Genomic DNA, 27329 nt, shown 5'->3' on the forward strand with positions numbered 1-27329 from the left:
ACCTTTTGTGATTTATGTACTAGAACACCTAGATCCCAATGTAATTCACTCACCTGCAGTCTCCTTCCAACTAGATAATTTGCCTTTGGATTCCTCCTACCAAAGTGCATGACTTCACACTTTCCCATATTAAACTCCATTTGCCAGGTTTTTGCCCAGTCACCCAGTCTATATCCTGTTGCAGAATCACAATATCCAATATGCAGCCTTCAATGCAAGTGGCCTTGACACCATTCGGAAATACGCTAGACTCCACCATCTCAGCACAATCCCAGCTCGCCACAAGACTGAAAAAGCATCTGTGTTGTTTGAATCATACCTGGAGTGAAACATCTTACACTTACCTATTCCAAATTTCAAAGTGCAAAACTTATGGTCTAGGTTGACTTCAGAAAATACCTTGGAGTTTTTGACCTGGATTTTAACAATATTGAAATTCATATTCCACGTTACTCATTTGTGTTATAGGCAGGACATCTTTTTGGCTTGATAGAAGCATCCTGTTTGTGATAAATGTTAAAAATTGAGCTGACAACCAAATTAAGATTGTTAATCAGGTTCACAGTGTGGTGTATTTGCATATATGGAAGCTTATATATATTAATACACAGCGTCCTGTCTTTGCAGACAATAAAGAACATTATACACTTGATGTTTCAGCTGAGCAAAATAAGTGATAGTCATTAGCTGGTTTATTCCACAGGGCAGTCCATTGGCCAATCAGGGTCAAGCTGCCTGGTTTAAATTTCAATCAGTGCTCGCCAGTTAACTGTCAGTTACCATTAATAGAACATAGAACATTACAGTGCAGAACAGGCCCTTCGGCCCACGATGTTGCGCTGACCAGTTACAAAACAATGACCCACTAACCTAAACCAATCCCTTTTCGTCCATAAACCTATCCACGGATCTCTTAAACGCCCCCAAACTAGGCGCATTTACAACTGCAGCAGGCAGGGCATTCCAATCCCTCACCACCCTCTGGGTAAAGAACCTACCCCTGACATCGGTCCTATAACTACCCCCCCTTAATTTAAAGCCATGCCCCCTCGTGCTAGATTTCTCCATCCGAGGAAAAAGGCTATCACTATCCACCCTATCTAAACCTCTAATCATCTTAATATGTTTCAATAAGATCCCCTCTTAGCCGCCTTCTTTCCAGCGAAAACAACCCCAAATCCCTCAGCCTCTCATAGGACCTCCCCTCCATACCAGGCAACATCCTGGTAAACCTCCTCTGCACCCTCTCCAAAGCCTCCACATCCTTCCTGTAATGTGGGGACCAGAACTGCACACAGTACTCCAAGTGCGGCCGCACCAGAGTTGTGTACAGTTGCAACATAACGCTGCGACTCCTAAATTCAATCCCCCTACCAGTAAACGCCAAGACACCGTATGCCTTCTTAACAACCTTATCTACTTGATTCCCAACTTTCAGGGATCTATGTACACATACACCTAGATCCCTCTGCTCATCCACACTATTCAAAGTCCTCCCGTTAGCCCTATACTCGACCTAGCAATGCCTCTAATTTTTGTTTCGGTCTTCACGGAGGAAGACGTGAATAATTTGGCGGGTGTTAGCGATGGAAAGGTGGTAGGACTGAGGGTCTCGATGACATTATTGTTACTAGAGAGGCGGTGCTCGACAGACTGGAGGGACTGATTGTGGACAAGTCCCCAGGACCGGATGGAATGCATCCGAGGGTTCTGAAAGAAATGGCGGAGGTGATAGTGGATGCCTTGGTGGTTATTTTCCAGACGTCGCTGGATTCCGGGGAAGTGCTGGAAGATTGGAAAGCGGCTAATGTTACGCCGTTGTTTAAGAAGGGTGCCAGGCAAAAGGCAGGGAATTATAGGCCGGTTAGTTTAACGTCTGTTGTGGGTAAAATGTTAGAATCCGTCATCAAGGAGGAAATAGCGAGGCATCTTGAGGGGAATTGCTTGATAGAGCAGACGCAGCACGGTTTTGTTAAGGGGAAGTCGTGTCTGACAAATTTATTGGAGTTATATGAGGATGTGTCTAGGGCGGTGGATAGAGGAGAGCTGGTGGATATGTGGTCTTTCTTGATTTTCAGAAGGCGTTTGACAAGGTACCTCACAAGAGATTGCAGAAGGTAAGGGGGCATGGAGTTGGGGGTAGGGTGTTAGCGTGGATAGAGGATTGGTTGCCAAGTAGGAGACAGAGAGTGGGGGTTAATGGGTGCTATTTGGGTTGGCGGTTGGTGACTAGTGGAGTGCCCCAGGGGTCGGTGCTGGGGCCTCAGCTATTTGCCATTTATATAGATGATCTGGAGGAGGGAACCGAGTGTATGGTGTCGAAATTTGCTGATGACACCAAGATTGGTGGAACGGCAAATTGCGCGGAGAGTCTGCAGAAGGATCTAGATAGGCTGGGTGAATAGGCCAGGAACTGGCAAATGGAATTTAATGTTGGCAAGTGTGAGGTGGTCCACTTTGGCAGGAATAATGGTAGGAAGGACTATTACTTACGGGGTGAAAAACTGCAGCAGGCGACGGTGCAGAGGGACCTCGGGGTCCTTGTGCATGAGTCGCAAAAACCCAGCCTGCAGGTGGTCAGGAAGGCTAATGGGATGCTGGCCTTCATAGCGAGGGGGATTGAATATAAAAGTAGGGAGGTCTTGCTGCAGCTGTATAGGGCATTGGTGAGGCCGCAGCTGGAGTACTGTGTGCAGTTTTGGGCGCCGTACTTACGCAAGGATATTTTGGTCTTGGAGGGAGTGCAGAGGAGGTTTACTAGGCTGATATCGGAGTTGAAGGGGTTGAGCTATGAGGAGAGGCTGAATAAACTAGGCTTGTACTCGTTAGAGTTTAGAAGAATGAGGGGAGATCTCATTGAGACGTATAAGATGATGAATGGGATGGATAGGATAGAGGTGGAGAGGCTCTTCCCGCTCAGAAAGGACAGTAGGACTAGGGGGCACAGCCTCAAGATAAAGGCGGAGGGCGGTTTAGAACGGAGTTGAGGAGGAAACTTCTTCACTCAAAGGGTGGTGAATCTCTGGAATTCCCTGCCCGTTGAGGTGGTGAAGGCTGACTCGCTAAATATTTTTAAGACGCGGGTTGATGGGTTTTTGATAAGCGAGGGGATTAAGGGTTATGGGGAGAGGGAGGGAATGTGGAACTGAGCCACGACAGATCAGCCATGATCTTATTGAATGGTGGGGCAGGCTCGAAGGGCTGGATGGCCTACTCCTGCTCCTGTTTCTTATGTTCTTATGTTTTATGTAATCAGTGCCCACTTGCCAATCAAACCCTTTCTCACGCAGTATAAATCATTGTTTCCCTTTACATTGATATTCTTGCAATTGTCCTGATGAGTGCAAGACAAAAAGCTTCTCTAAAATGTCTTTCTTCAGCAATGCTCAAGTTCTGTACTGCCAACCAAATGACTTGTTGAGTCTATTTCTTTACGTACCAATTTAAAGTTCAGTGAGGGCTGATCATCAAGTGATCAAAGCAAAGGATGTTGGTACTGTATGATTAAAGACTATGATTTGAAGTTTGTAGTTTTCCTGGGAGGTCAGGTAGAGCGCAATCAATGGCATAGTGGTAGTGTCACTGGAATAACAAGAGACCTAGGGAAAGATCTGAGGACCTGGGTTTGAATCCCACCATGGCAGATGGTGAATTCAATAAAAAAAAATCTGGAATGAAAAGTCTAATGGAACATTGTTGTAAAAACCCATCTAGTCCATTTAAGTCCTTTAAGGATGGAAATCTGCCGTCCTTACCTGGCCGACGTGTAACTCCAGCGATGTGGTTGACTCTTAAATGCGCTTTGAAGTGGCGTTCAGTTAAGGGTGGGCAATAAATTCTGGCCAAACCAGCAACTTCCAAACCCTGTAAATAAAATAATCAGCATCTACAATAAACCTCTGAAGTGTGCCCTGTGCTGCAGCACCATGATACCTCTTCCATTTCCTAATCAATTATTCTTGTAATCCTTTTAGAATTGGATTGACATTGCTCAAGTTCAGCCCACCAAAAAACAATGCTGCTAAATGGTGAAGAATGTTTCATTGTATCAATCTGGATTTGAGTCAGGGTCCCAGAGGAGAATTGTGTTGTGCACTGTGTTGCCTTGTCTTTGTACCATGTAATCTCATGGAATGCCTGCTAAATTCACTTGAGTGTTTTCTTTGGCAGTTCCTCAGGGCCGAGGATGACTTAGTTCCACTCTGGGTAATTGTGTTCTTCAATAGCTGAATAGTCTAATCCTACAGGTTTGGCAGGTGGTATTTGATGAGGTGGGTGGGTGGGACACTCTGGATTCTGTGTAATTCTCAAGTATAATTTAGGCTAAAATATACTTTGAGCTTCAAAATACGGGACAGGTAGGATATTGTAAAACAGTCATGTTGTTAAGATGTTAACATTTGTCAACAATTTTATTCTAGATGGAACAAATAAAAAGGACAAATAAGCTCTTCACAAGTGATTGCATATTCCTAAGGAAAACCCTTATTATTCCAGTCATATCTGAGAAAGGGTTACTATTTAATGGACTGAACTCATTGGAATCTCCTGAGAATGAATCCAGGGAGACGTACACTCTGAGTGATGAAAGGCCGCTGAGTATGGAAGAAGAAAGCTCTACATCCCCGAGTCCTGAAGATGCTGACAGCAAACCCATTCACCCTGAGGAACTGTCTGCCAAAGACTTCTTACAGAGACTGGACTTGCAGATTAAACTATCAACGCAAGCAGCTGCTAAGACCATACAGGAAGATAATCATGGGTAATTATACTCCAAATAGCAGTGTGTTTATATGACTTCTGGATAATATATTTACATTTGTCGAATTTGAATTTTGAATTTTTGGTGTTGCTCCATATATGTCCTGTGTCTGAAAACAGGTCCTGGCTTATTGCTTGCTGATGCTTCATCCTGAGCTGTTTTCGTGGCAGTTTTTACCAGCAGTCGTTTGCCATTGCCTTCTGCTCTCAGGGACAGGATGAAGAGGCATGGTCCCTAGTCCACCTCAGCTGGACTGGGAATCAAACCCACACAGTTGCTGTTATTCTGAATCACATTCTAGCCATCTCACCAACTGAGCTAACCAACCCCAATTCAATTTATACATATTAGAAAAATCAGTAATATATTTGGTAAATGTTCATTCTGTAGGTTCTAATGATAGAAGATTAATTAAACTCTTTGGTTGACCATTGTGCTACCAACATAATCCTGTGATTAATGATTATAGATTATGGATTTAGCCTGAGACCAAAATTTTACAAAGTGGCTGAAATTAGAAGATATTTTTTGTTCCTTTTTAACATTTCTTGAATACATCAAACACATTTGATGATGCATGTTACAGATTAAGCTGTCCAAGGTCATCGGTAAGAATAAAGTTAATGCCTTCAAATCTTTGGTTAAATCAGGTACTTGTTTAGATTACAATCCATTATAAAAACAAGTTGTGTTAACTTAGAGACAATAAGTTGGCATCTGCCAAGTGCACCAAAGAGTTAATTAACTAATTTCATCATTAAGCAGGAGAGATCTGCAGACAATCAGGCATGCATGCTTACCAGTCTATTAGTAGGTGAAAGCTGACCATTCTCCAATATCTATTATTCCATCCCTTACACATGAATCATTCCTTGATTTTTGTGGCTTATCCACAATTGTATATCGCATAAATTAGATTTAAGTAATATATTTACTTGTGCAGTTAATCTTTAGAGAGAGTTTAGGTTGTGGAGATGAGTATCAGTGCTGGAGAATTGAATATTTTGGATCTGAGTTGGGTACTGCGCCCCATAATGTGATTCAGCCTTTCTCTCGGAGACATTATTCCACTACAGCATCATGTGTTTCTCACCTTCCCCACACCAACCGTCCATGTGGGAATCCCAACGTATTATATTAGGATTACTATTTCAAGGCCTGCCCTTTATAAATTGGGGTGACTGTATTTTTATTTATATGGATTAACTAAAATGGCCCTCCTCATTAAATCCCTCATTCCTCATTCAATCATCAACATTGAAATAAAAGTAAAATATTGTAGATGCTGGGAATCTGAAAAATGGAATTTTCTGGAACGACTCAACAGATGGCCTTCCTCATCTGTTTGACTTCGGTTAAAATTGGTTAATTTTATGTTGGATTCTTAAAGCTGACAGCAAGGGGAAAGTTTCCTCCATCAGTCTGACAGCTGTCCAAATTCAAAGGGAAATGTGCCTCTTCCTCTTTTTGCACAGGTGACCAGAAAAAAAGTCAGGAGTTTCCTTTTAAACTTTTAAAGTTAATACTGCACCACTTCCCATTTAATTATCTTTCTGTCGGCAAGACTGCTTTGCAGGTTTTGCACCACGATTCTATTTTTTTTCCCAGTATTGAATGATTCTCTGAAAATACTATCATTCAAGCCGAAGTTAAGACTCCCCATTGCTTGGTAGAAAGCCAGAGTGCCCCTTGTTTCATTTTCCTTTTGGCTGTACAGGGCTGAGGTTAAACCAATTCAATGTCAGAGAATATTGTACTCCTGCGCATATGTGAAAAATGGTAGATTGGGACCTAAGCAAACCTTTAAAAATCAACTGATTAACTCTGGCTCATATGACAAATGCAAATAAAATATTATCATGGGTTGGTGCCTCAACTTTGACTCAATAGGATGCAAAGGTCTCTTATGGATGAAATTCTTATTTAATAAATTGGGTCAATATTTAAAAATAAGCAAATCAACTTGAGTGCAAAATGAAAACATGTAGGATCCCTACAGTGCGGAAGGAGGCCATTCAGCCCATCAAGTCTGCACCGACCACAATCCCACCCAGGCCCTATCCCCATAGCCCCATGCATTTACCCTAACTAGCCCCCCCTAACACTAAGGGACAATTTAGCATGGTCAATCCACGAATCCCACACATCTCTGGACTGCGGGAGGAAACTGGAGCACCCAGAGGAAACCCACGTTGACATGGGGAGAACGCATAGACTTCACACAGTGACCAAACCGGGAATCGAACCCCGGTCTCTGGCACTGTGAGGCAGCAATGTTGACCATTGTGCCACCATGCTGCCCCAGGTACATTTCTGCACTTTTATTTGGCCATTCATTATGGAGGTGATGGGCATTCTTCTGATTTTTTTCTCATTTAATAGAGGAGTTTTAGGCCTTGTATTCTTGGATTTTGGGCGAAATGTGTAAAATACTTTCATACTGAAAATGTAGTGAATGCTGTGAATTAACTTGTTTCTGGCAGACCTAGTGGTGTGTGTAAAAGACATGGACCAAAGAATCTAGTGACAGTGAGCCACTGCTTTCCGCAGTGTGATTCACGTGCACTTTCCATTTGTTAGCAGTCAGTTGTTATTGATCAACTTGTTAACTCTATTAGAAGAGTGATGTTTTTGACCGCAAGGACTCTGGTTCTGAATTTCATTGTAAGAAGTCTCTCAACACCAGGTTAAAGTCCAACAGGTTTATTTGGTAGCGCAAGCTTTTGGAATGTCACTCCTTCTTCAGATGAGAGAGGAGTTGTGTTCACAAACAGGACATATGTAGACACAAAGTCAATTTACAGGATAATGGTTGGAACGTAAGTCTTAACGGATAATCAAGCCTTAAAGGTAGAGACAATGTGAGTGGAGAGATCGTTAAGCACAGGTTAAAGAAGTATGTATGGTCTCCAGCCAGGACAGTTGGTGAGATTTTGCAAGCCCAGGCAAGTCATGGGGGTTACAGATAGTGTGACATGAACCCAAGATCCTGGTTGAGGCCATCCTTATGTGTGCGGAACTTGGCTGTCAGTTTCTGATCAGCGACTCTGCATTGGCATATGTCATGAAGGCCGCCTTGGAGAATGCTTACCTGAAGATCAGAGGCTGAATGCCTTGACTGCTGAAGTGCTCCCCAGCAGGAAGAGAACACTGTTGAACATTGTTGCCTGGTGATTGTCAAGCAGTGTTCATTCATTCGTTGTCTGCATGGCCTCCCCAATGTACCATGCCTCGGGACATCTTTTTCTGCAGCGTATCAGGTAGGCAACGTTGGCTGAGTTGCAAGAGTATTTACCGTGTACCTGGTGGGTGGTGTTCTCATGTGAGATGATGGCATTTGTGTCGCTGATCCGGCATGTCTTGCAGAGGTTGCTGTGGCAGGGTTGTGTGGCGTCGTGTTCACTGTTCTCTTGAAGGCTGGGTAGTTTGCTACAGACAATGATCTGTTTGAGGTTGTGCGGTTATTTGGAGGCAAGATGTGGGGATGGCCCTGGCGTAATGTTCGTCTTCATCAGTGATGTTGAAGGCTCCAGAGAAGATGTCGTAGCTTCTCCACTCCTGGGAAATACTGGATGATGAAGGGTGCTCTGTCCGCCGTGTCCCGTATTTGTCTTCTGAGGAGGTCGGTGCGGTTTTTTTGCTGTGGCATGTCAGAACTGTTGATCGATGAGTCGAGCGCCGTATCCTGTTCTTATGAGGGTGTCTTTCAGCGTCTGTACGTGTCTGTTGCGATCCCCCTCATCTGAGCAAGGAACTTCATTCTCAACTTGATTTGAAATGGGGCTACTCCCAGTAGTTCAGTCCTTCCTGTTCTTGCACAGAAGGAAGAATCAGTGGTTAGATCATTCTATCCTAATCTTTGGCACCTGCTTTGTACCTACTGCAATGAAGTGGGATCAGTGGCATATGGCCATGGTGAAGTGGCACAGTGTTGTGATTCAGACCAGCTGTAGACTATGGAGCTGGAAAAGCAACAGAAATATAACCATAAAGGGGAGCATTATCAAAGACGCTGATCATGAACTTTTTTTACATTCCAGATACTGCATAACAATAATAGCATAACTAGTATGTATTTTGTATCGGGTCTCTTTTATGTCCTTTGTCCTTGGTTTATTTGATATTCTTTTGTACCGACATATATTCATTTCATGGGCTACCTACTCTATTTCCTAGCTTTAATAATTTTCACCTTGTGTGTCACATACTGGGCTTCATTACCACTTCTCTAATCCTTGCTGTGCAGTGCGCTTGGTATCGACTTTGAAGTCCCACTTCATATTTGCAAAATAATACCATTGTGCCATTAGTGTCCATGGGCAGCATCTCTAATGAGAGAATTTGTTGCTTAGAAGTAGGACAAAGGAACATGCGCTTTTCATTAGTTTCAAACCCTGATGAGCTGAAAGGTTGAACTAGCCTCCTCTGAATGAATGATTATTTTCTCTGAATTATTTTCTGCTTTGGTTAAGGCAGTCTTTTTTTAAATTCCTATCTAAATGAAGCACAGTAAATATTAAATATAAAATATTTTGTCTTGATGGCACATTTAGTTTGTAAAGCCCCAAATTGGACTCGTCCAGTATTTGGAACTAGTTCTGTTCGTAGAATCATTGAATCCCTACAGCACAGAAGGAGGCCATTTGGCTCATCGACTCTGCACCGACCACAATCCCACCCAGACCCTATTCCTGTAACCCTCATTTACACTGCTAATCCCTGATACTGAAGGTCAATTTAGCATGGCTAATCAACCTAGCCCGCACATCTTTGGACTGTGGGAGGAAACCCGAGCATCTGGAGGAAACCCATGTAGACACAAGGAGAATGTGCAAACTCCACACAGATGGTCACCCGAGTCTGGTGCTGTGAGGCCATAGTTTCTGTGATTGTAAATTTTGTCAAAAGTTTTCCTCCTATTTCATTCTAGGTTGTGAATGTGAAAATTACCAACCTCGAGAGGAGGGTGAAAAGACGTGCATTTCTGTAACATTAAGCATTAACTATTCAGTTATGCTACCATTTTCTGCAGTTATGAAGTCTGCAGTTATGTTGCAAGGAGGGGAAGCAGAAACATGATTGAGAGAGCTGTAGTGATGGCTGTGGCATTTTATGAGCTTTGCACTCCCTATTTACATTCCTGCTCTGCTGTAAGTAGCACTGGCACAGTAACGCTAAAGTTGCCACTTTCTGCATAGCTGAGAGATACATCAGGCATTCCAGATTTGCTGCTTGGAGCAATAGAAATTTAGTGTTAGATGGTACAGCTGCTCTGGTCACTGCAGCACTTAGCACTCTGCCTGCCACTGGAGCACAAATGACACAAAGCAGACTTCATGAAGAAAAGCTTACCTATACTGCATTCCTGTAGATTGGGCGTTCCAATTAGTAACAATACCCCATTTAAAAAAAACAGTAACTTGTCTTTATATAGTGTATTTTAGCATAGAATAACATTCAAAGGCATTTCAACAGCTTAATCACAAAGGATGGCAAACCAGATATGACCATTGAGATAGATTTTAAGGAAGATCTTAAATGAGGGCGGGAGGTGGAGAGTTTCAGGAACTTTCATTGAGTGAAATTTAGGTGACCAAAGTGCTGGATGCCGCTTCAGAACAGAGATGACAATGTACGAAGGCATGAGCCATTAGAGCAGAGAATCTTTTAGGGTGAGGTAAGGCTGGAGGAGATTAGAGATACTCTGGGATGAGGTCTTGAAATGTGATAGCAACTTTAGATTGAGAACCATTGAAAAAAATAATGGCGAGTTGTAAGAAAACAAGCCATTAGCAGGAATATTATGGATGCATTCAGATAGGCAAGGATTGACATGGCTGAGAATAGTCTTACTCGGCTGTTCAACTGAAGAAGGTATCATGTGGTCAGTTGAGGAGGTGTGAGGTGGACATGGTCACAGTCACCAAGTGAATTGCCCCTTAGGAGGGAGTCACGGTGGCACAGTGGTTAGCACTGCTGCCTCACAGCATCGGGGATTCCGACCTTGGGTGGCTGTCTATTGTGGTGGTGGACACGAATATTTTTATGTGTTTTGCATAGGTTTCCTCCGCTTTCCAACCGAAAATGTGCAGGTTAAGTGCATTGGCTGTGCTGAATTGTTCTTTAGTGTCCTAAGATTTGTAGTTAGAGGGGTAAAGGTATGGGGTTACGAAGATAGGGCAGGGGATGGGCCAGGGTAAGATGCTCTGTCAGAGAGTTGGTGCAGACTTGATGGGCTGAATGGCCTCCTTCTGCACTGTAGGAATTCTATGGAAAGTGAATCATTTCTAACATTGAAGGCCACATGGTGATGTGCATCAATTGAATGTTTAAATAAATGCTCCATTAAATGGGAGCATTTATTGCTCAATCCTAATTGTCCTTTGAATGGCTTGATAGGCCGTTTTGGAAGACATTTAAGAGTCACTCATATAGTTGTGGGTCTGGGGTCACATGTAGGCCAGACTAGGTAAGGATGGTAGATTTCTTTCCCTGAAGGACATTAGTGAACCAGATCGATAATGGTTTCATGATCATCGTTGCTTTTTTAATTCCAGACTTCTACTGCTGTGGTGGGATTTGAATCTGGGTTCCCAGAGCTGTCTGGATTACTAGCTGATTGGAGAGATTCAAGCATGGATTGCAGAAAAGATGACTTTTTTAAACTCTGCCCAGATGGAAAGCAGTGTTTTTCCCCATTCCTTTATATTTTTCGCATGGTCTGGCCACTGGTAATTGAATTTTCAGGATGACCAATACTTGGTGCCAACCATTTGAGAGTCAATGGGAAATGGATCCCTGTCAATTCTGACAGGCCCACGGCCATTTTACGCTGAATTGGGCGTTGATTGGCAGCAGGTGCAACTTCCGTCCGCCCTTAGTTGGGGGTCCAGCCTTGGAGAGCTGTTGACTGTCTGACAATTCTGCAGCTCTTCCAGGCACAGTACTGCAGTGGCCAGAAGAAATACTGCAATGCTGTGCCTGAGCCTCAGTCCAGGACTGCACTTTAGGTGAGTATCAGGAGCCCTGGGGGCTGGAGGGTAGTGGTTACTCTGGAGTGTAGAGAGGGAAACGAAGACAGTGTCGGGTTAGGCTGGTTGGAGGGGATCCCGGAGGGAATTCTGACTGTGCAGTTTTACCCCTTCCCCACCCACCTGAAAACCTGCCAAGGGGGCAGTGGGGAGGAACATAAAATTCTGGCTAATTTTTCCATGTAAAATCTGAACTGCCTTATTGTAGGGAAAAAGACAGAAGTTTGTTTTAAACTTTTAAAGTCTGAAATGTTTGGTCTCGACAAAAACTTGCAGTTTGAAAATGATTGCATTGATTTTCCTCTGAGCCTATCGCTGAGTCAGCCAGCTGAAACTCCATGCCTACTTGTTTAGATTTATTTTCTCAATTTTGTGGGGATGAAATGAAATCATTTTCAGAAACCTTGCCTGTTTGTCGAAGGCAAAAACTGCGTTAGAACTTTACTTAAATCAGTTTGATGTAGTTGAATGGTTGCAAAGCCTGTGGATGTTTGCTTTTGCAAGTACATTAGAGTAAAATCTACATGGCACAGTTCCCATGGAGATCAGTAAACCAAATCTGTGGCATCCCCAATTAGTTTAATAATTGGCAAATTGGGCATATCACAGATCTTGATGATCGACTGCTGGTTGCAAAAGGACCGTGGTCTATCTGGTTTACCTTCTACCATCTTGTTGGTCGCATTCTTTGCCACGTCCTCAAAGAAAGCCAGTAAAATAAACTGGCCAAGATTTCCCATTCACAAACCCATTTTGGCTACCTTTTCTGATTTTATTTTATTCAAGTGCCTCACAAGAATGCAAGAAAAGAAATAGGAGCAGAAATAAACTGTTGCCCATCAAGTCTGCCAATCAATATAAACATGGCTGATCCTGGGCTCAACCCCATTTTCCCTTCATTACAAAAATCTATATCTCAGCCTTAAATGTATTCAATGCTGGAGCATTTATAACTCTCTGGGGTAGAGAATTTCAAAGATTCACAACCCTTTGAATGGAGTAATTTCTCCTTGCCTCAGTCCTAAATGATTGGCCCCCCCCTTGTCTTGAGACTGTGTCCCAACAGAAACAACCCCTAAGCTTTTACCCTATCGAGTCCCTTCAGAATGATCTGGATATTAATAAGATCATCTCTCATTCTTCTAAATTGCAGAGAATATAAGCCCAATTTACTCAGCCTTTCATCAGAGGACAACCCTCTCATTTCGGGAACAATTTAGTGAAATCCCTTTGTACACTTCCAATGTCAGAAGGGGGGAAGTGGAGGGGGAAACAGGGGTGACCTCTGATATCAGATGCATTATGAAAAGCTTTAGAAAGCAAAGGAAACTGAGAATAAGCAAGAGACAAAGATTAAACTTGCTCTTCAATAAAATGGGTAGACTTCCAAACGTGGTGATGCAAATTGGGCTGCAGGAACAAAGACTTGTAGAAACAAAATGTCTGTGGGATCTTAAAGAAGAGAAGCTACTACTCAGAAAAAAGAAAAAGTTTCAGGAAAAGGGAAACTGTTGCATTGTTAGCAAAGAACTTTCTTGCGTTGTATGAGGAAGAGGAAGATGGCAACTCAGCCCTCAACATGATTATTACTACAAAACTCATCTCCAAACTCCGTGACCTGGGACTCGGCTCCTTTCTCTGCGACTGGACCCTGAACTTCCTAAGCCACAGACCTCAGTCAATAAGGATAGCCAACAACACCTCTTTCACGATTATCTTCAACACTGGTGCCCCACAAGGCTGTGCCCTCAGCCCCTTACTGACTATGTGGCCAAATTCCCCTCCAACTCTATTTTCAAGTTTGCTGATGACACCACCGTAATGGGTTGGATCTCAAACAATGACAAGACGGAGTACAGGAAAAAGATAAGAGAATCTGGTGAACTGGTGCAACAACGATAATCTCTCCCTCAATGCCAGCAAAACGAAGGAGATAGTCATCAAATTCAGGGTGTACTGGGGGACATTGGGCCCCTATCTACATCAATGGGGGTGAAGTAGAAATGTTGAGAGGTTCACATTTTTAGGTGTCCAGATCACCAACCTATCCTGGTCCCTCCATGCCGACAGTATAGTTAAGAAAGCCCACCAATGCCTCTGCTTTCTCAGAAGGCTAAGAAAATTTGGCATGTCAGCTACGACTCTCACCAACTTTTACAGATGCATCATAGAAAATTTTCTGGTTATATCGCAGCTTGGTATGGCTCCTGCACTGTCCAAGACCACAAGAAACTACAAAAAGTCGTGAACAAAGCCCAATCCATCACTTAAACCAGCCTCCCACCCATTGACACCGTTCACGCTTCTTGTTGCCTCAGAAAAGCAGCCAACATAATTAAGGACCCCGCAGACCCCGGACATAGTCTCTTTCACCTTCTTCCATCAGGAAAAGGATACAAAAGCCTGAAGATGTACTAACCGACTCAAGAACAGCTTCTTTCCTGCTGCCATCAGACTTTTGAATGGACCTACCTCGCATTAAGCTGATCTTTCTCTACACCCTAGTTATGACTGTAAGACTACATTCTGCACGCTGTCCTTTCTTCTCTATGTATGGTATGCTTATCTAGAAAGCACACAAGAAACAATACTTTTCACTGTGACAATAATAAATCAAATCAAGGAAAGTTGAAGAAAGCGTAAAACCCGAGAGTTGATCATCAAAATTCAAAAATATTCCAGTATTATCTCCAAGCAAATCCAGTACCGGATGACCTAAAGTTTAAAATATTTCTTTAGTAGTCTGCAAAACATTTACATTGCTGTAAAGGTCAGTCCATTCAGCAAAGCCAAGAGGTGAAACCTATAATGAACTAACAAAAGTCTTAGAGGAGCATTTCTCGCTGAAACTGCTCATTATTGCAGAAAGATTTAGGTTCCACCACCAAAGCCTGGAGGAAGGCAAAAACATTTTACACGTCACAAGAACTGTGGCACAAGGGGCCATGTTACCAAAACATGCTGGACATAGCAAACTTCCTCTACACCAGAAATGCGTAAGAGAAAGAAAACACCCAGACATGCAGGAAAAATCTACCATATGTCAGGCAAAGATGGAGACATCGTTAGAAGACAATGTGCTAAACAAGTTCAAGAGTTGACATTGGGAGCTTTGTTGGGGTACAAAAGGAAAGACAGGAGGGCCAGAATGACTCAGAGGGAAGGAAGGGGGCTGGCAATGAGATAGTGGTGGGGGATGGGAGGGTCAAAGGAATTGATAGGTGGTTCGGTGGGCAAAAGCGTGAATCTAGGATGGTAGTCTGCCTCCCTGGAGCAGGGGTACAGGATGTATTGGAGAGGATAGAGGGAATTTTGAAGGGTGAGGGGACCCAAGCAGAAATAATAATACACATAGGAGAAAAGGATGTAGGAAGACAGAGTAGGGCAGATGTACGTAGGCAATTTAGGGAGTTGGGGGCCAAGCTGAAGAGCAGGGCCTCCAGGGTGGCATTCTCTGGGCTGCAGCCGAGTACCAGCAGGGCTAGGAATAATGAGATCATGCAGCTGAATGCATGGCTGAGGGATTGGAGCAAGGTAGAAGGCTTTACTTTTGTCGATCACTGGGAAGTATTTGTGAGAGAAGGGCGCCTGTACAGGAGGGATGGGGAGCATTTGAATGGGAGGGGGACAAATATCTTAGCTGGGAGGTTAGCTGGAGTGTTTAGGCAGGATTTAAACTAATATGGAGGGGGGGGTGGGGATGAGAATGAGACTGATAGCTCAATAAGAACTGGGATCGGGAGCAAGTTGGGTGACAGGGTAGATTTGGGTGAAAGGAATATTATCAGGGGAAAGGAGGATCCGAGTGGGCCTGGAGGGTTGGATTGCGTCTGTTTCAATGGGAGGAGTGTAACGGGTGAAACGGATGAGCTTTAGGGCCTTGATGTTTGTGAGGAATTTAGATGTGGTGGCAGTGATGGAGACGTGGTTAAAGGAAGGGCAGGACTGGCAGCTGAATATTCCTGGGTATAAGTGTTTTAGGTGTGACAGAGGAGGGTTGAAGAGAGGTGGTGGGGTGCCGTTGTTAGTTAAGAAGTACATCACAGCAGTGCAGAGGGAGGACAACATGGAGGAGTTGGGGATTGAGTCACTGTGGGTGGAATTGAGGAATAGAAAGGGAGAAATTACGATACTAGGGGTATACTATAGGCCACCCAACAGCCCGAGGGCAGTGGAGGAAGGTATTTGTAGAGACATTTTAGATAGGTGCCGAAAGAATAGGGTGGTTGTAGTGGGTGACTTTAATCTTCCTGGAGTGGATTGGAAGGTGCCGAGAGCTGGGGGTACAGATGGGGAGGAATTTGTAAAATGTGTGTTGGAAGGGTCCTTGGAGCAGTACGTAACCAGTCCGACAAGGGAGGGGGCTATACTGGATTTAGTGTTGGGTAATGAGCCGGGGCAGGTGGTTGAGGTTGAGGTAGGCGAACATGTGGCTAACAGTGACCACAAGTCTGTCTACTTTAGGATAAAAATGGAAAGGGACGCGTGCCGTCCAAAGGGGAGGGTGCTGAACTGGGGGAAGGCGAGCTATAGTCGGATTAGGAGGGAGCTGAAGGACACTGATTGGGAGAGGTTGTTAGCTGGCAAGTCCACGGTTGGCAAGTGGGAGGCTTTCAAGGGTAAACTGATAATGTTGCAGGAAAGGCATGTGTCGGTAAAGAGGAAGGATGGGAAAGGCAGGATTAGAGAGCCACGGATCACAGGGGATATTGAGGACTTGGTCAGGAAGAAGAGGGCGGCGTATATTAGGTCGAAACAACTGGGAACGGAGAGTGTGCTGGAGGAATATAGAGAGTAGGAGGGAGCTTAAAAGGGGAGTTAGAAGGGCAAAAAGGGGGCATGAAATGGCTTTGGCTGATAGGATTAAGGAAAATCCAAAGGCATTTTACTTTTATATTAGGAACAAGAGAGTGGTTAGAGGGAAAATTGGTCCTCTTAGGGACAAAGTAGGGGAACTGTGCTTAGAGTCTGAGGGAATGGGGGAGATCCTGAATGAATACTTTGCGTCGGTATTCACGAAGGAGAGGGGTTTGGTGTCTTAGAATGTCTTGGAGGGAGCTGTAGATCATTTGAAGGAAATATCCATTACGAGGGAGGAAGTGTTAGGGTTTTTAGGTATCATAAAAGCGGATAAAGCTCCGGGGCCTGATGGTATTTATCCCAGGCTGCTTAGGAGGTGAAAGATGAAATTGCTGGGCCTCTGACGCAAATCTTTGCCTCTTCTTTGGACACAAGTGAGGTCCCAGAGGACTGGAAGGTAGCTAATGTGGTACCGCTGTTTAAAAAGGGCAGTAGGGATAACCCTGGTAATTACAGACCAGTGAGTTTGACATCGGTGGTAGGAAAATTGTTGGAAAAAATTCTTAGGGATAGGATGTATAAGCATTTGGAGCGTTGCGATCTGATTAGGGATACGCAACATGGCTTTGTTCAGGGGAGGTCTTGCCTTACGAATCTGGTAGAATTTTTTGAGGTGACAAAAATGGTTGACGATGGGCGAGCCGTTGATGTCATCTATATGGATTTCAGTAAGGCGTTTGACAAAGTCCGTCACGGTAGGCTGGTAGAAAAAGTTAAGGCACACAAGTACGTTTGAAAACTCACTGGGCTCAATGACTGGAGTAGATGTCCACCTCAAAATTAAGCCAGATAGCATGCCAAAATATCTTTAAAAAAACGGAATAGTACCATATGCTATCAGACCAAAAGGACAGGCAGCTAGATGGATTGAAAACTGGCTGGGCAACAGGAGACAGAGAGTAGTAGTGGAAGGGTCCTTTTCTGGCTGGAGGTCTGTCACCAGTGGTGTGCCGCAGGGCTCAGTACTGGGACCTCTTCTATTTGTAATATATATAAACGACTTGGAAGAGGGCCTACGTGGTGTGATCAGCAAGTTTGCAGATGACACTAAGATGGCAGGACTGGCGGATACTGAGGAAGATTGTCAGGTGACATAGCAGGATATAGATAGGTTGGTATACTGGACAGACAGATGGCAGATGGAATTTAATCCTGACAAATGCGAGGTGATGCATTTTGGAAGGAATAATGCAGGGAGGAGTTACATGATAAAAGGTAGACCAATTAAGAGTATAGAAATGCAGAGGGACCTGGGAGTGCAAGTGCACAAATCTCTGAAGGTGTCAACACAGGTGGAGAAGGTTGCGAAGAAAGCTTATGGAATGCTAGCCTTTATAGGAAGGGGTATAGAGTATAAGAGCTGTCGTCTAATGCTTCAGTTGTACAGAACGTTGGTGAGACTGCATTTGGAGTACTGCGTCCAGTTCTGGTCACCTTACTACCGGAAGGACGTGGAGACCCTGGAGAGAGTGCAGAGGAGGTTTACCAGGATGCTGCCTGGTATGGAAGGACTGGGTTATGAGGAAAGATTGGGAAAACTGGGGCTCTTCTCCTTAGAAAGACGGAGATTAAGGGGGGATCTGATAGAGGTGTATAAAATAATGAAGGATATAGATAGAGTCAACAGTGGCAGGCTTTTCCCTAGATTGGGGACAACTATCATGAGAGGTCACGATCTAAGGGTGAGGGGGGAGAAATATAATTTCGATACTAGAGGAAGGTTTTTCACACAGAGGGTCGTGGGGGTATGGAATGCGCTACCAAGTAAGGTGGTGGAGGCAGGCACTTTGGACTTGTTTAAGGTTTACTTAGATAGGCACATGAGTGAAACAGGGATGGAGGGTTATATAAGACGGTTTTAAAAAGGGACAGAGCCCCGGGATGATACTGGAAATGTAATAGTATATGTTAATGTTTTGTCTCTTTAATCCACAGGTGTCGGTCCACCTTGTTGTCACACGGTGGGTCGCGCGTGGGCTGCTCTTGGATGTTTCGAGAGTAGCCTTGTACTTTGTGTCGATATGTGTGCTTAAATCTGGACCAGCAGACGGGCACCACAACAGCTCAGTGACTATCACTGCTAGCTATGCAGATACATGGATTTGGGCCAGTGTCTGTGGGAGTTTGCGCATTCTCCCTGTGGTTGCGTAGGTTTCCTCCGGGTGCTCTGGTTTCCTCCCACACCCCAAAGATATGCTCTTAGGCTGATTGGTGTACCAAATTGACCCTACACTATTCTCCCCTGAATCTGGCTACAGTAGGGGTACCATTCTCATACGCACGGGGCAAGGTAGGTGTAGGAAAATGCTTTAAAATGGCGCGGGCTCGTTGGGCCGAAGGGCCTGTTTCCCGTGCCGGGTTGTTCTTTGTTCTTTGGTACATGGCGATTCACAACATTTTTGTGCATTCCCTAAACTTAATGGCAAATAGATCAAAATAGAAGTGGATACTGGGGCTACAGTATCATTGATATCTGAGACAATCTATAAGCAGAAGTTAAATCATTTACTATTGAATCCAGCTAATGTACACATAAGTCATACCATTTAAAGGATACATTAACATGGAAGTGAATGGACAAACAGTGGATTTGCCTCTTCAAGTTGTTTGCAGCAACTTTCCTTCCTTATTTTGTTGGGGAAAATCAAACTCAGCGTGGAAGTTGTAGACCAACTAATCGATAGCATGACTGACCTACAGTAATTTCTGTAAAAGTACACAAGTACGTTTGAAAACTCACTGGGCTCAATGACTGGAGTAGATGTCCACCTCAAAACTAAGCCAGATAGCATGCCAAAATATCTTTGAAAAACGGAATAGTACCATATGCTATCAGACCAGAAGTCAAAGAAGAACTAGAAAACGAGTTATTGAACTATTTACTACAAGTGATTGGGTTACACTATTTGTACTATTACTAACATCTGATGGTTGAGTAAGGATATGTGGGGATTTCAGGATGATGATTAACCCAGTATTTTGCGCTAATCAGTATCTACTGCTGCTGATTGAAGATTTATCTGCTGCACTATCTGGAGACCAGAAATTTGGTAAAATAGATCAATGACAAGCATACTTGCAAATTAATGTGGCTGCAAGTTTGCAGCCGTTAAAGGGGAAATCCTGTATGACAAATTTATGATTTTGTTTTTAATAATTTTACCCCTATACGAACATTCTGTCTGAGTTGTAGTTTCTTGGGTTGCTCACACTGTCTCGGTTTTTGAATAATCAGACAAATATCTGCCTTTCTCCGGTATTGTGTGATTTCTGTAAGAGTTGTGTCAAAGCTCTTACGGTTTCCCCTCAAGTCTTGTAGCATCCTTGAATGCTTTTTGTGCTGCTCGTGAGGTTTGATTACCTTAAATTTGCACAGCAGCTCAGCAACACTACTGGTAGAAATGTGAATAATGTCTTGTCTCTAGCATTCTGTTGTTTCCTTTCCAAATCATCTTTCTCCTTGGTTAGAAAGAAGCAATTTAAATTTGTTCTATGTAGTGCCTCTTTTTGGAAGACTCCATTGTTCACATTCGCATGAATGTTGTTGTCAGGGCTCTGGCTGAATTAACTACTGAAATTCTACTGGCCAGAACTGATTAATATGTGTGGGAGTTTTGCTAAGTATGGAAACTGGAGATAAATTGTGCTTGATTGTATATTTGTTTCAAGAGGTTAAATATATGGAAATGGAAAAAAATCATGCACCATCTGCAGCAGAAAAGAGCTTGATGGACTGTGTAACCATTCCCCATTTCACACTTTATTACAGAATCATTTTGTAGCCTTTCAAAATGACATGGTCAAACTGCATCAATATCATTTAAAATTAATGCATCCAATTTGAGTTCATTTCCCTGAACATGTGTATCAGAGAGCATGGGGTATGAGTCTGTGTGTATTCCACTTATTGCATTGTTTCAATACACATTCTATTGCTTTCAGACATCTGGTTAGTCAACTGGATATAATATATAAATGTTGTTTTATTACTCTCTAATGTATAGTCTTAGTTTCTACGGTTCTATTTCATGTTTCCCTATCTTGGGTTTAATTAATGATTTGTGTGGAACAGTGTCCCACCTGTCACTTTGATGATTGTAACTACTGAATCGAAAAGTAATTTCAGCATGGGCTTTGTAAATATCAGATATTAAAGCCCACAATGTTGGGAATGCATAGTTGCTTCATTAGTATCTGTAAAGAAAAAATGGTGGACCTTTTGTCAGATTTATTTTCAGTTTCTTCTGTGTTTTGCGTTCCTAGAAAAATTGAGCATGCTGCTAAATTAAATCAGCTGCAGCTATAAAAGATATAAAACTTGTTAGTAGCAGGCAAGTCTTTTATCTGTTGTGACAATTTTTTTTGAAAAGGGCTTCTTCGATGTTGAAATGCTTGAGAGAGAAAATGGTTGAATGTTGTTTCCAAGTGACCCTTATTATGGGAAATGCCAGTACTTCATGGAACCTACCTGTCATCATTATGATGAATGTTAGCATTCATGTATTCTAGCCCTCTTGACAAGAGCAGAGATGTACTTCTGAGGCTGTATAAGGCTCTGGTCAGACCCCATTTGGAGCTTGCAGAACAGTTTTGGGCCCTGTATCTAAGGATGGATGTGCTGGCCTTGGAAAGGATCCAGAGGAGGTTCACAAGAATGATCCCTGGAATGAAGAGCTTGTCACATGAGGAACGGTTGAGGCTCTGGGTCTGTACTCGTTGGAGTTGAGAAGGATGAGGGGGATCTTATTGAAACTTACAGGACACTGAGAGGTCTGGATAGAGTGGACATGGAGAGGATGTTCCCATTAGTAGGAAAAACTAGAACCAGAGGGCACAACCTCAGAGTAAAGGGACAATCCTTTAAAGCAGAGATGAGTAGGAATTTCTTCAGCCAGAGAGTGATGAATCTGTGGAACTCTTTGCTGCAGAAGGCTGTGGAGGCCAGGTCATTGAGTGTCTTTAAGACAGAAATAGATAGTTTTTTGATTAATAAGGGGATCAGGGATTATGGAGAAAAAGCAGGAGAATAGGGATGAGAAAAATATCAGCCATGATTGAATGGCAGAGCAGACTCAATGGGCTGAATGGCCTAATTCTGCTCCTAGGTCTTTATAGTCTTATTAATTTGATTGGTAAACCTAAAGCTGTTCCTGGACTGATAGTGTAAAATATTGTTCTCAAGTGTGTTCAACTTATATTGGAGGAGTATCATCTATATTTTCAAATGTTGTGTGTCCTCATGTTTTCCACTCGTGTAACTTCCTTCTGCCATCCGATCCTCTAAAAACTGTATTCCTCCCACTCTGGCCCTTGTATGTTTCCCCCCATCTTTCACCCACCATTGGTGCAGTGCCTTCAGCCATCTGGGCCATGAGGTCTGGAATTCTTCTCCATCCTTCTTTCTTCCTTTAGGACTGAGTTTCCCAAACGTTTTCAGCTGGGAAATGCTTTGACCTACCAAGAATACTAAAGGAACCCTGAGAAACATTATTATTGTGTCAAAGAAGCAAACCACAAGAAAATGATTGTTTTCATACAGTAGAGTTTGCACATGTGGATTTTGCACATTCTCCTCGTGTCTGCATGGGTTTCCTCCCACAGTCCAAAAATGTGCAGGTTAGGTTGATTGGCCATGTTAAAATTGCCCTTAGTCTCCTGAGATGTAAAGGTTAGAGGGATTAGTGGGTAAATATGTAGAGATGTGGAGGTAGGGCCTGGGTGGGATTGTGGTCAGTGCAGACTCGATGGGCCGAATGGCCTCTTTCTAAGATCTAAGTTCTAAGATACAAACGTACAAAAACCTAATTTATGGAAAAATTTTCTACCTCTGTTTACTATAATTTAAAAGTTCTCTTATTAAAACGCATACTTTGGTCTCACGTTTTTGATATTTTTAACAAGAGAAGTGTTGCTGCTCCTTTTGTTTAAATGTGTGCGTTGCTGGAATTTCCCTGTTTGACTGACATGCACTCCCTCTCTTTCACACACTGTTTCTCACACACACTGTCTTTCTCACACACACTGCCTCTCTTGCATTCCCTCTTATCAAACACACTCAACCTCTCACACACACATTCAACCTCCCTCTCACACACAATCGCGCTCTTCCTCCACCCTTGCAGGTCTCACTCTCTCCTCCCATCCCACTGTGGGGGAGGTTTCTACTCTCTCCTCCTTCCTCTCAGATATTCTGTTCAAACCCCTCACCTCCTCCCTCCACACACACACACACACACAAGCACGCGCCCCACTCACACTTGACAAGACCATTTAAGTTTCATGCTGTTTCCAGCTCGTCTAATGGAGAAGCCAGCCTCTGATTGGATGAGCTGGGCACTACACAATACTAAAATGGTCTGGATCTGCCTGGCCTGCTGCTGAACAAAGCCAGTTTGGAAACTTCTGTTTTAAGACCTTTCCTGAACCCACCTGTTTGATCTTTTGGTCTCCTTTGGCTTTGTCACTTTTTGATTATTTATGATTATGCTCCTGTGAAGCACCTCCAAATATTTTACTACATTAAAAGGAGTAAACAGCAGAAAGCTGAGCTAAAATGAGAAAACAGTATTTATAGAAGCACTTTATCTGGAGTGTCACTTCAGTATGTTTCTGGAGAGGTACTGCACTATTGAAGGCATCGTCTTTCCGATGTTAGGTTAAACAGATGCCTGGTCTGTGTGTATAGCACGGTTTCATCTTCCCATTTCTTAGGCAGTTTATTGCTTTGCATTCCCCTTTGCTCTTTGATACTTCACATTGGAAGAGGAGTATGCCCTTCTGTACCTTGAGCCTGTTTTGCTGTTCAGTTTGATCATGGCAAATATGTTGCTTTATTCTTGGTTGTTTTTGCTTGCCTTTTATCGGCTAATCTCATTTTTCAGCCCTTCCCCTACTGTGCTGTCTTCATTACTGCAGTTAACTGTCTTCTCTGGCTCAATCCACTATATCCCTGTTACTGCTGCTCACTCTGCGTCCTCAATTTTGCATCTTCAGTTTGTTTCCCTCAACTCGTCCTAGTTGTTTGAAATATTTAAATATTTTGGGTGAACCTTAATTTGGAATTCACCAGGCAAACTGGAGGGGTTCAGATAGGAAGCAGTCCCCTGTAGCTGAATACATTCCACCCCAAGGATTCCATGTAGTGTCTCCTAAGCAGCTGCAGGAAGATTTTGATGTGTTTGCTGTCAAGGTGCTGATGTTCACACATTTTGAGTTAGTGGTGGCAGGTGCTCAGACCAAGCTGGTGGATAGCAACGCCCAGAATGAAGCCTCAGTTTAATCTCTGCCTCAGGATAGCTGATGAAAAATCCCATAAAGCTGTTAACTTTCTCTTTCCCTAGCTGGCTGGCCTGTCATTCCAATCTGTTTCTGTTTTCTTTTTTCCTTTTTACCTAAGGCGGGTGCCCTTGACTTATTTCTAGACAAAAAAAGATTATGATCAAGCAGCTGAATGCCTGGTCCAGAGATCTGAAAAACAGCTTATGGTACAAATGCAACAATTGTTGAGGATTTCTGTCTTCCGAGATGGTGTTTTTTGTTAAGAAATTATATAAAAATGGGAGGCATTCCTGTAAAATATTACTTAAAGTCAAAACGAATGGGACGGTTTGTGGTACGAAGTTCACTGGTTTTGCGTAAGGCTGTAAAGCAATGTTAATTGCTTCGTGTCTGTCCCATTTAGCACGGTGATAATGCCACACAGCATGATGGAGGGTATTGTAAGAGGTACGTGCTCTGTTTTACCCTTGCAGTCAGTTCTTGAGATTTGGATTCTATAAAGTTAAAAATTTATTTATTAGTTAGAGTAGGCTTACATTCACATTGCAATGAAGTTACTGTGAAAATCCCCTAGTCACCACACTCTGGCACCTGTTTGAGCACACTGAGAGAGAATTTAGCATGGTAAATGCACCTATGAGAAGCCTCACAATGTGGATGTAAGCCTCACAACACCAGGTTAAAGCCCAACAGGTTTATTTGATAATGCAAACCAAAGCTTTCGGAGCACTGCCTCTTCATCAAGTGAGTGGGAATTTTGTTCACAAACAGGGCATATAAAGACACAAACTCAATTTACAAAATAATGGTTGGAATGTGAGTCTTTACAGGTAATCAAGCCTTAAAGGTACAGACAATATGAGTGGAGAGAGGGTTAAGCACAAGTTAAAGAGATGTCACTTGTCTCCAACCGGACAGTTAGTGAGATTTTGCAAGCCCGGGCAAGTTGTGGCGGTTACAGATAGTGTGACATGAACCCAAAATCCCGGTGAGGTTGTCCTTGTGTGCAGAACTTGGCTATCAGTCTGTGCTCAGCGACTCTGCGTTGTGAAGGCTGCCTTGGAGAACGCTTGCCCAAAGATCAGAGGCCGAATGTCCGTGACCGCTGAAGTGTTCCCCAACAGGGAGAGAACACTGTTGTCTGATGATTGTTCATTCATCCATTGTTGTAACATCCAGTGCGTCACAACGAAAAACCACACCAGTCTCCTCAGAAGACAAATACCGGACACGGCGAACAGAGTACCCTTCGTCGTCCAGTATTTCCCTGGAGTGGAGAAGCTATGACATCTCCTCCAGAACCTTCAATATGTCATCGATGAAGATTAACATCTCATCTAGGCCATCCCTACACCCCCACTTCTTGCCTTCAACCGCACAACCTCATATAGACCGTTGTCTGTAGCAAACTACCCTGCCTTTGGGAGAACAGTGACCGCAACACCACACAACCCTGCCACAGCAACCTCTGCAAGACATGCTGGATCATCGACATGGATGCCATCATCTCATGTGAGAACACCATCCTCTAGGTACATGGTACATACTCGTGTAACTGGGCCAATGTTGTCTACCTGATGCGCTGCAGGAAAGGATGTCCCAAGACATGGTACATTGGGGAGACCATCCAGAGGCTGCAATAATGGGCGAATGAACATCACTCGACAGACACCAGGCAAGAGTGTTCTCTTCCTGTTGGGGAGCACTTCAGCGGTCACGGGCATTCGCCTCTGATCTTCGGTAAGTGTTCTCCAAGGCGGCCTTCATGACATACAACAGCACAGAGTCGCTGAGCAGAGACTGATAGCCAAGTTCCACACACATGAGGACGGCCTCAACCGGGATCTTGGGTTCATGTCACACTATCTGTAACCCCCACGATTTGCCTGGCCTTGCAAAATTTCACTAACTATCCTGTCTGGAGACAATACACATCTCTTTAACCTGTGCTAACCCTCTCTCCACTCACATTGTCTGTACCTTTAAGGCTTGATTACCTGTTAAGGCTAGCGTTCCAATCATTATTTTGTAAATTGAGTTTGTGTCTTTATATGCCCTGTTTGTGAACAGAACTCCCGCTCACCTGATGAAGGGGCAGTGCTCTGAAAGCTTGTAGCTTGTGGCTTGTGCTACCAAAGAAACCTGTTGGACTTTAACCTGGTGTTGTGAGATTTCTCACCGTGCTTATCCCAGTCCAATGCCAGCATCTCCACATCAATGCACCTACCTAGCCCATCTTTTGACTGGGAAGAAACTGGAGCACCCGGAGGAAACCCATGTAGACACAAGGAGAATGTGCAAACTCCACTCAGACAGTGACCCAAGCCAGGAATTGAACCTGGGTCCCGCTGTGAGGCAGCAGTGTTAACCACTGTGTTACCCAAAAGGATAAACTTACATGGACACAGGGTTTTAGGCCCAACCAAAAACATGTTTACTAACAAATAGAAAAACAGTCCTAATGCCCTTACAATAGTTCAGAACTCTTGTATAATGATGCTTCACAACACTCGAAACCATGACTTAACAACGAAAGCCTCCATGGAAAGCCACAGGTAAAACCCACATTCCTGTCCAAACTGCAACTCAAATGCCCTCAGGATTTAGTTGCTACATTTAAACTATCTTTGAACCTCAGCCGCAATATCTCTGATTCTAGCTGATGCTTACAACTCCCCACACAATCAGTCCGTCCAGTGTGAACTGTGCGTCTGTGAATCAGGTTTTGTTTTGGTAACTGCAGTGTAAGCTTCTACTATGTTGGCGTTTTATTACAAAACTTTATCAAAAATGTCAAAGCATAGTTCCTGGTGACATTCTGTTTGGATGGTCAGTGCTAAGCACCTTATAATCTCTTTCCAGCCTTAGTCCTGATAAAACTGTTATTTGCAGTGTAGTTCCCACGACCAAAACAATGGATCCCATTCAGGTGTGATGTCCCTGGTTCCCCAGTTGATGTGTACATGCTAAACATAAGAAATAGTAGCAGGAGTAGGCCATCTAGCCCCTCTAGCCTGCCCCGCCATTCAATAAGATCGTAGCTGATCCGGTGGATCAATTCCACTTACCCGCCTGTTCCCCATAACCCTTAATTCCCTTATCGATCTAAAGGTTTGCTGCGTTTGAAGAGATGGCCGGAACCAAGCAGACAGCGCGCAAGTCAAACGGTGGGAAAGCCCTCCGCAAGAAGCTGGCTACCAAAGCTGCCCGTAAGAGCACTCCAGCCACGGACGGAGTGAAGAAGCCTCACTGCTACAGACCCAGCACTGTGGCTCTGAGGGAGATCCACCGCTACTAGAAATCCACCGAGCTGCTGATCCACAAACTGCGCCTGGTGCGAGAGATCGCTCAGGACTTCAAGACAGACCTGCACTTCCAGAGCTCGGCTGTCATGGTCC

The 27329-nt window shown here is 43.6% G+C and overlaps 1 protein-coding gene across 1 annotated transcript in view; it reads left to right on the forward strand.

Annotated features, from left to right (window-relative positions):
• lysmd2 (LysM, putative peptidoglycan-binding, domain containing 2) overlaps window positions 1-27329 on the forward strand; it is a gene marked incomplete at its 5' end in the record, with an annotated part of 72782 nt that overhangs the window by 38090 nt on the left and 7363 nt on the right. Inside the window, one exon of the mRNA XM_080213971.1 lies at window positions 4422-4762. Within this exon, the coding sequence (XP_080070097.1) occupies window positions 4422-4762 (341 nt within the window). The remainder of the gene's footprint in view (window positions 1-4421; window positions 4763-27329) is intronic.

The sequence above is a fragment of the Carcharhinus amblyrhynchos genome, chromosome 28, assembly GCF_965287045.1.
Source record: "Carcharhinus amblyrhynchos chromosome 28, sCarAmb.v2.hapA, whole genome shotgun sequence".
Classification (NCBI taxonomy): Eukaryota; Metazoa; Chordata; class Chondrichthyes; order Carcharhiniformes; family Carcharhinidae; genus Carcharhinus; species Carcharhinus amblyrhynchos.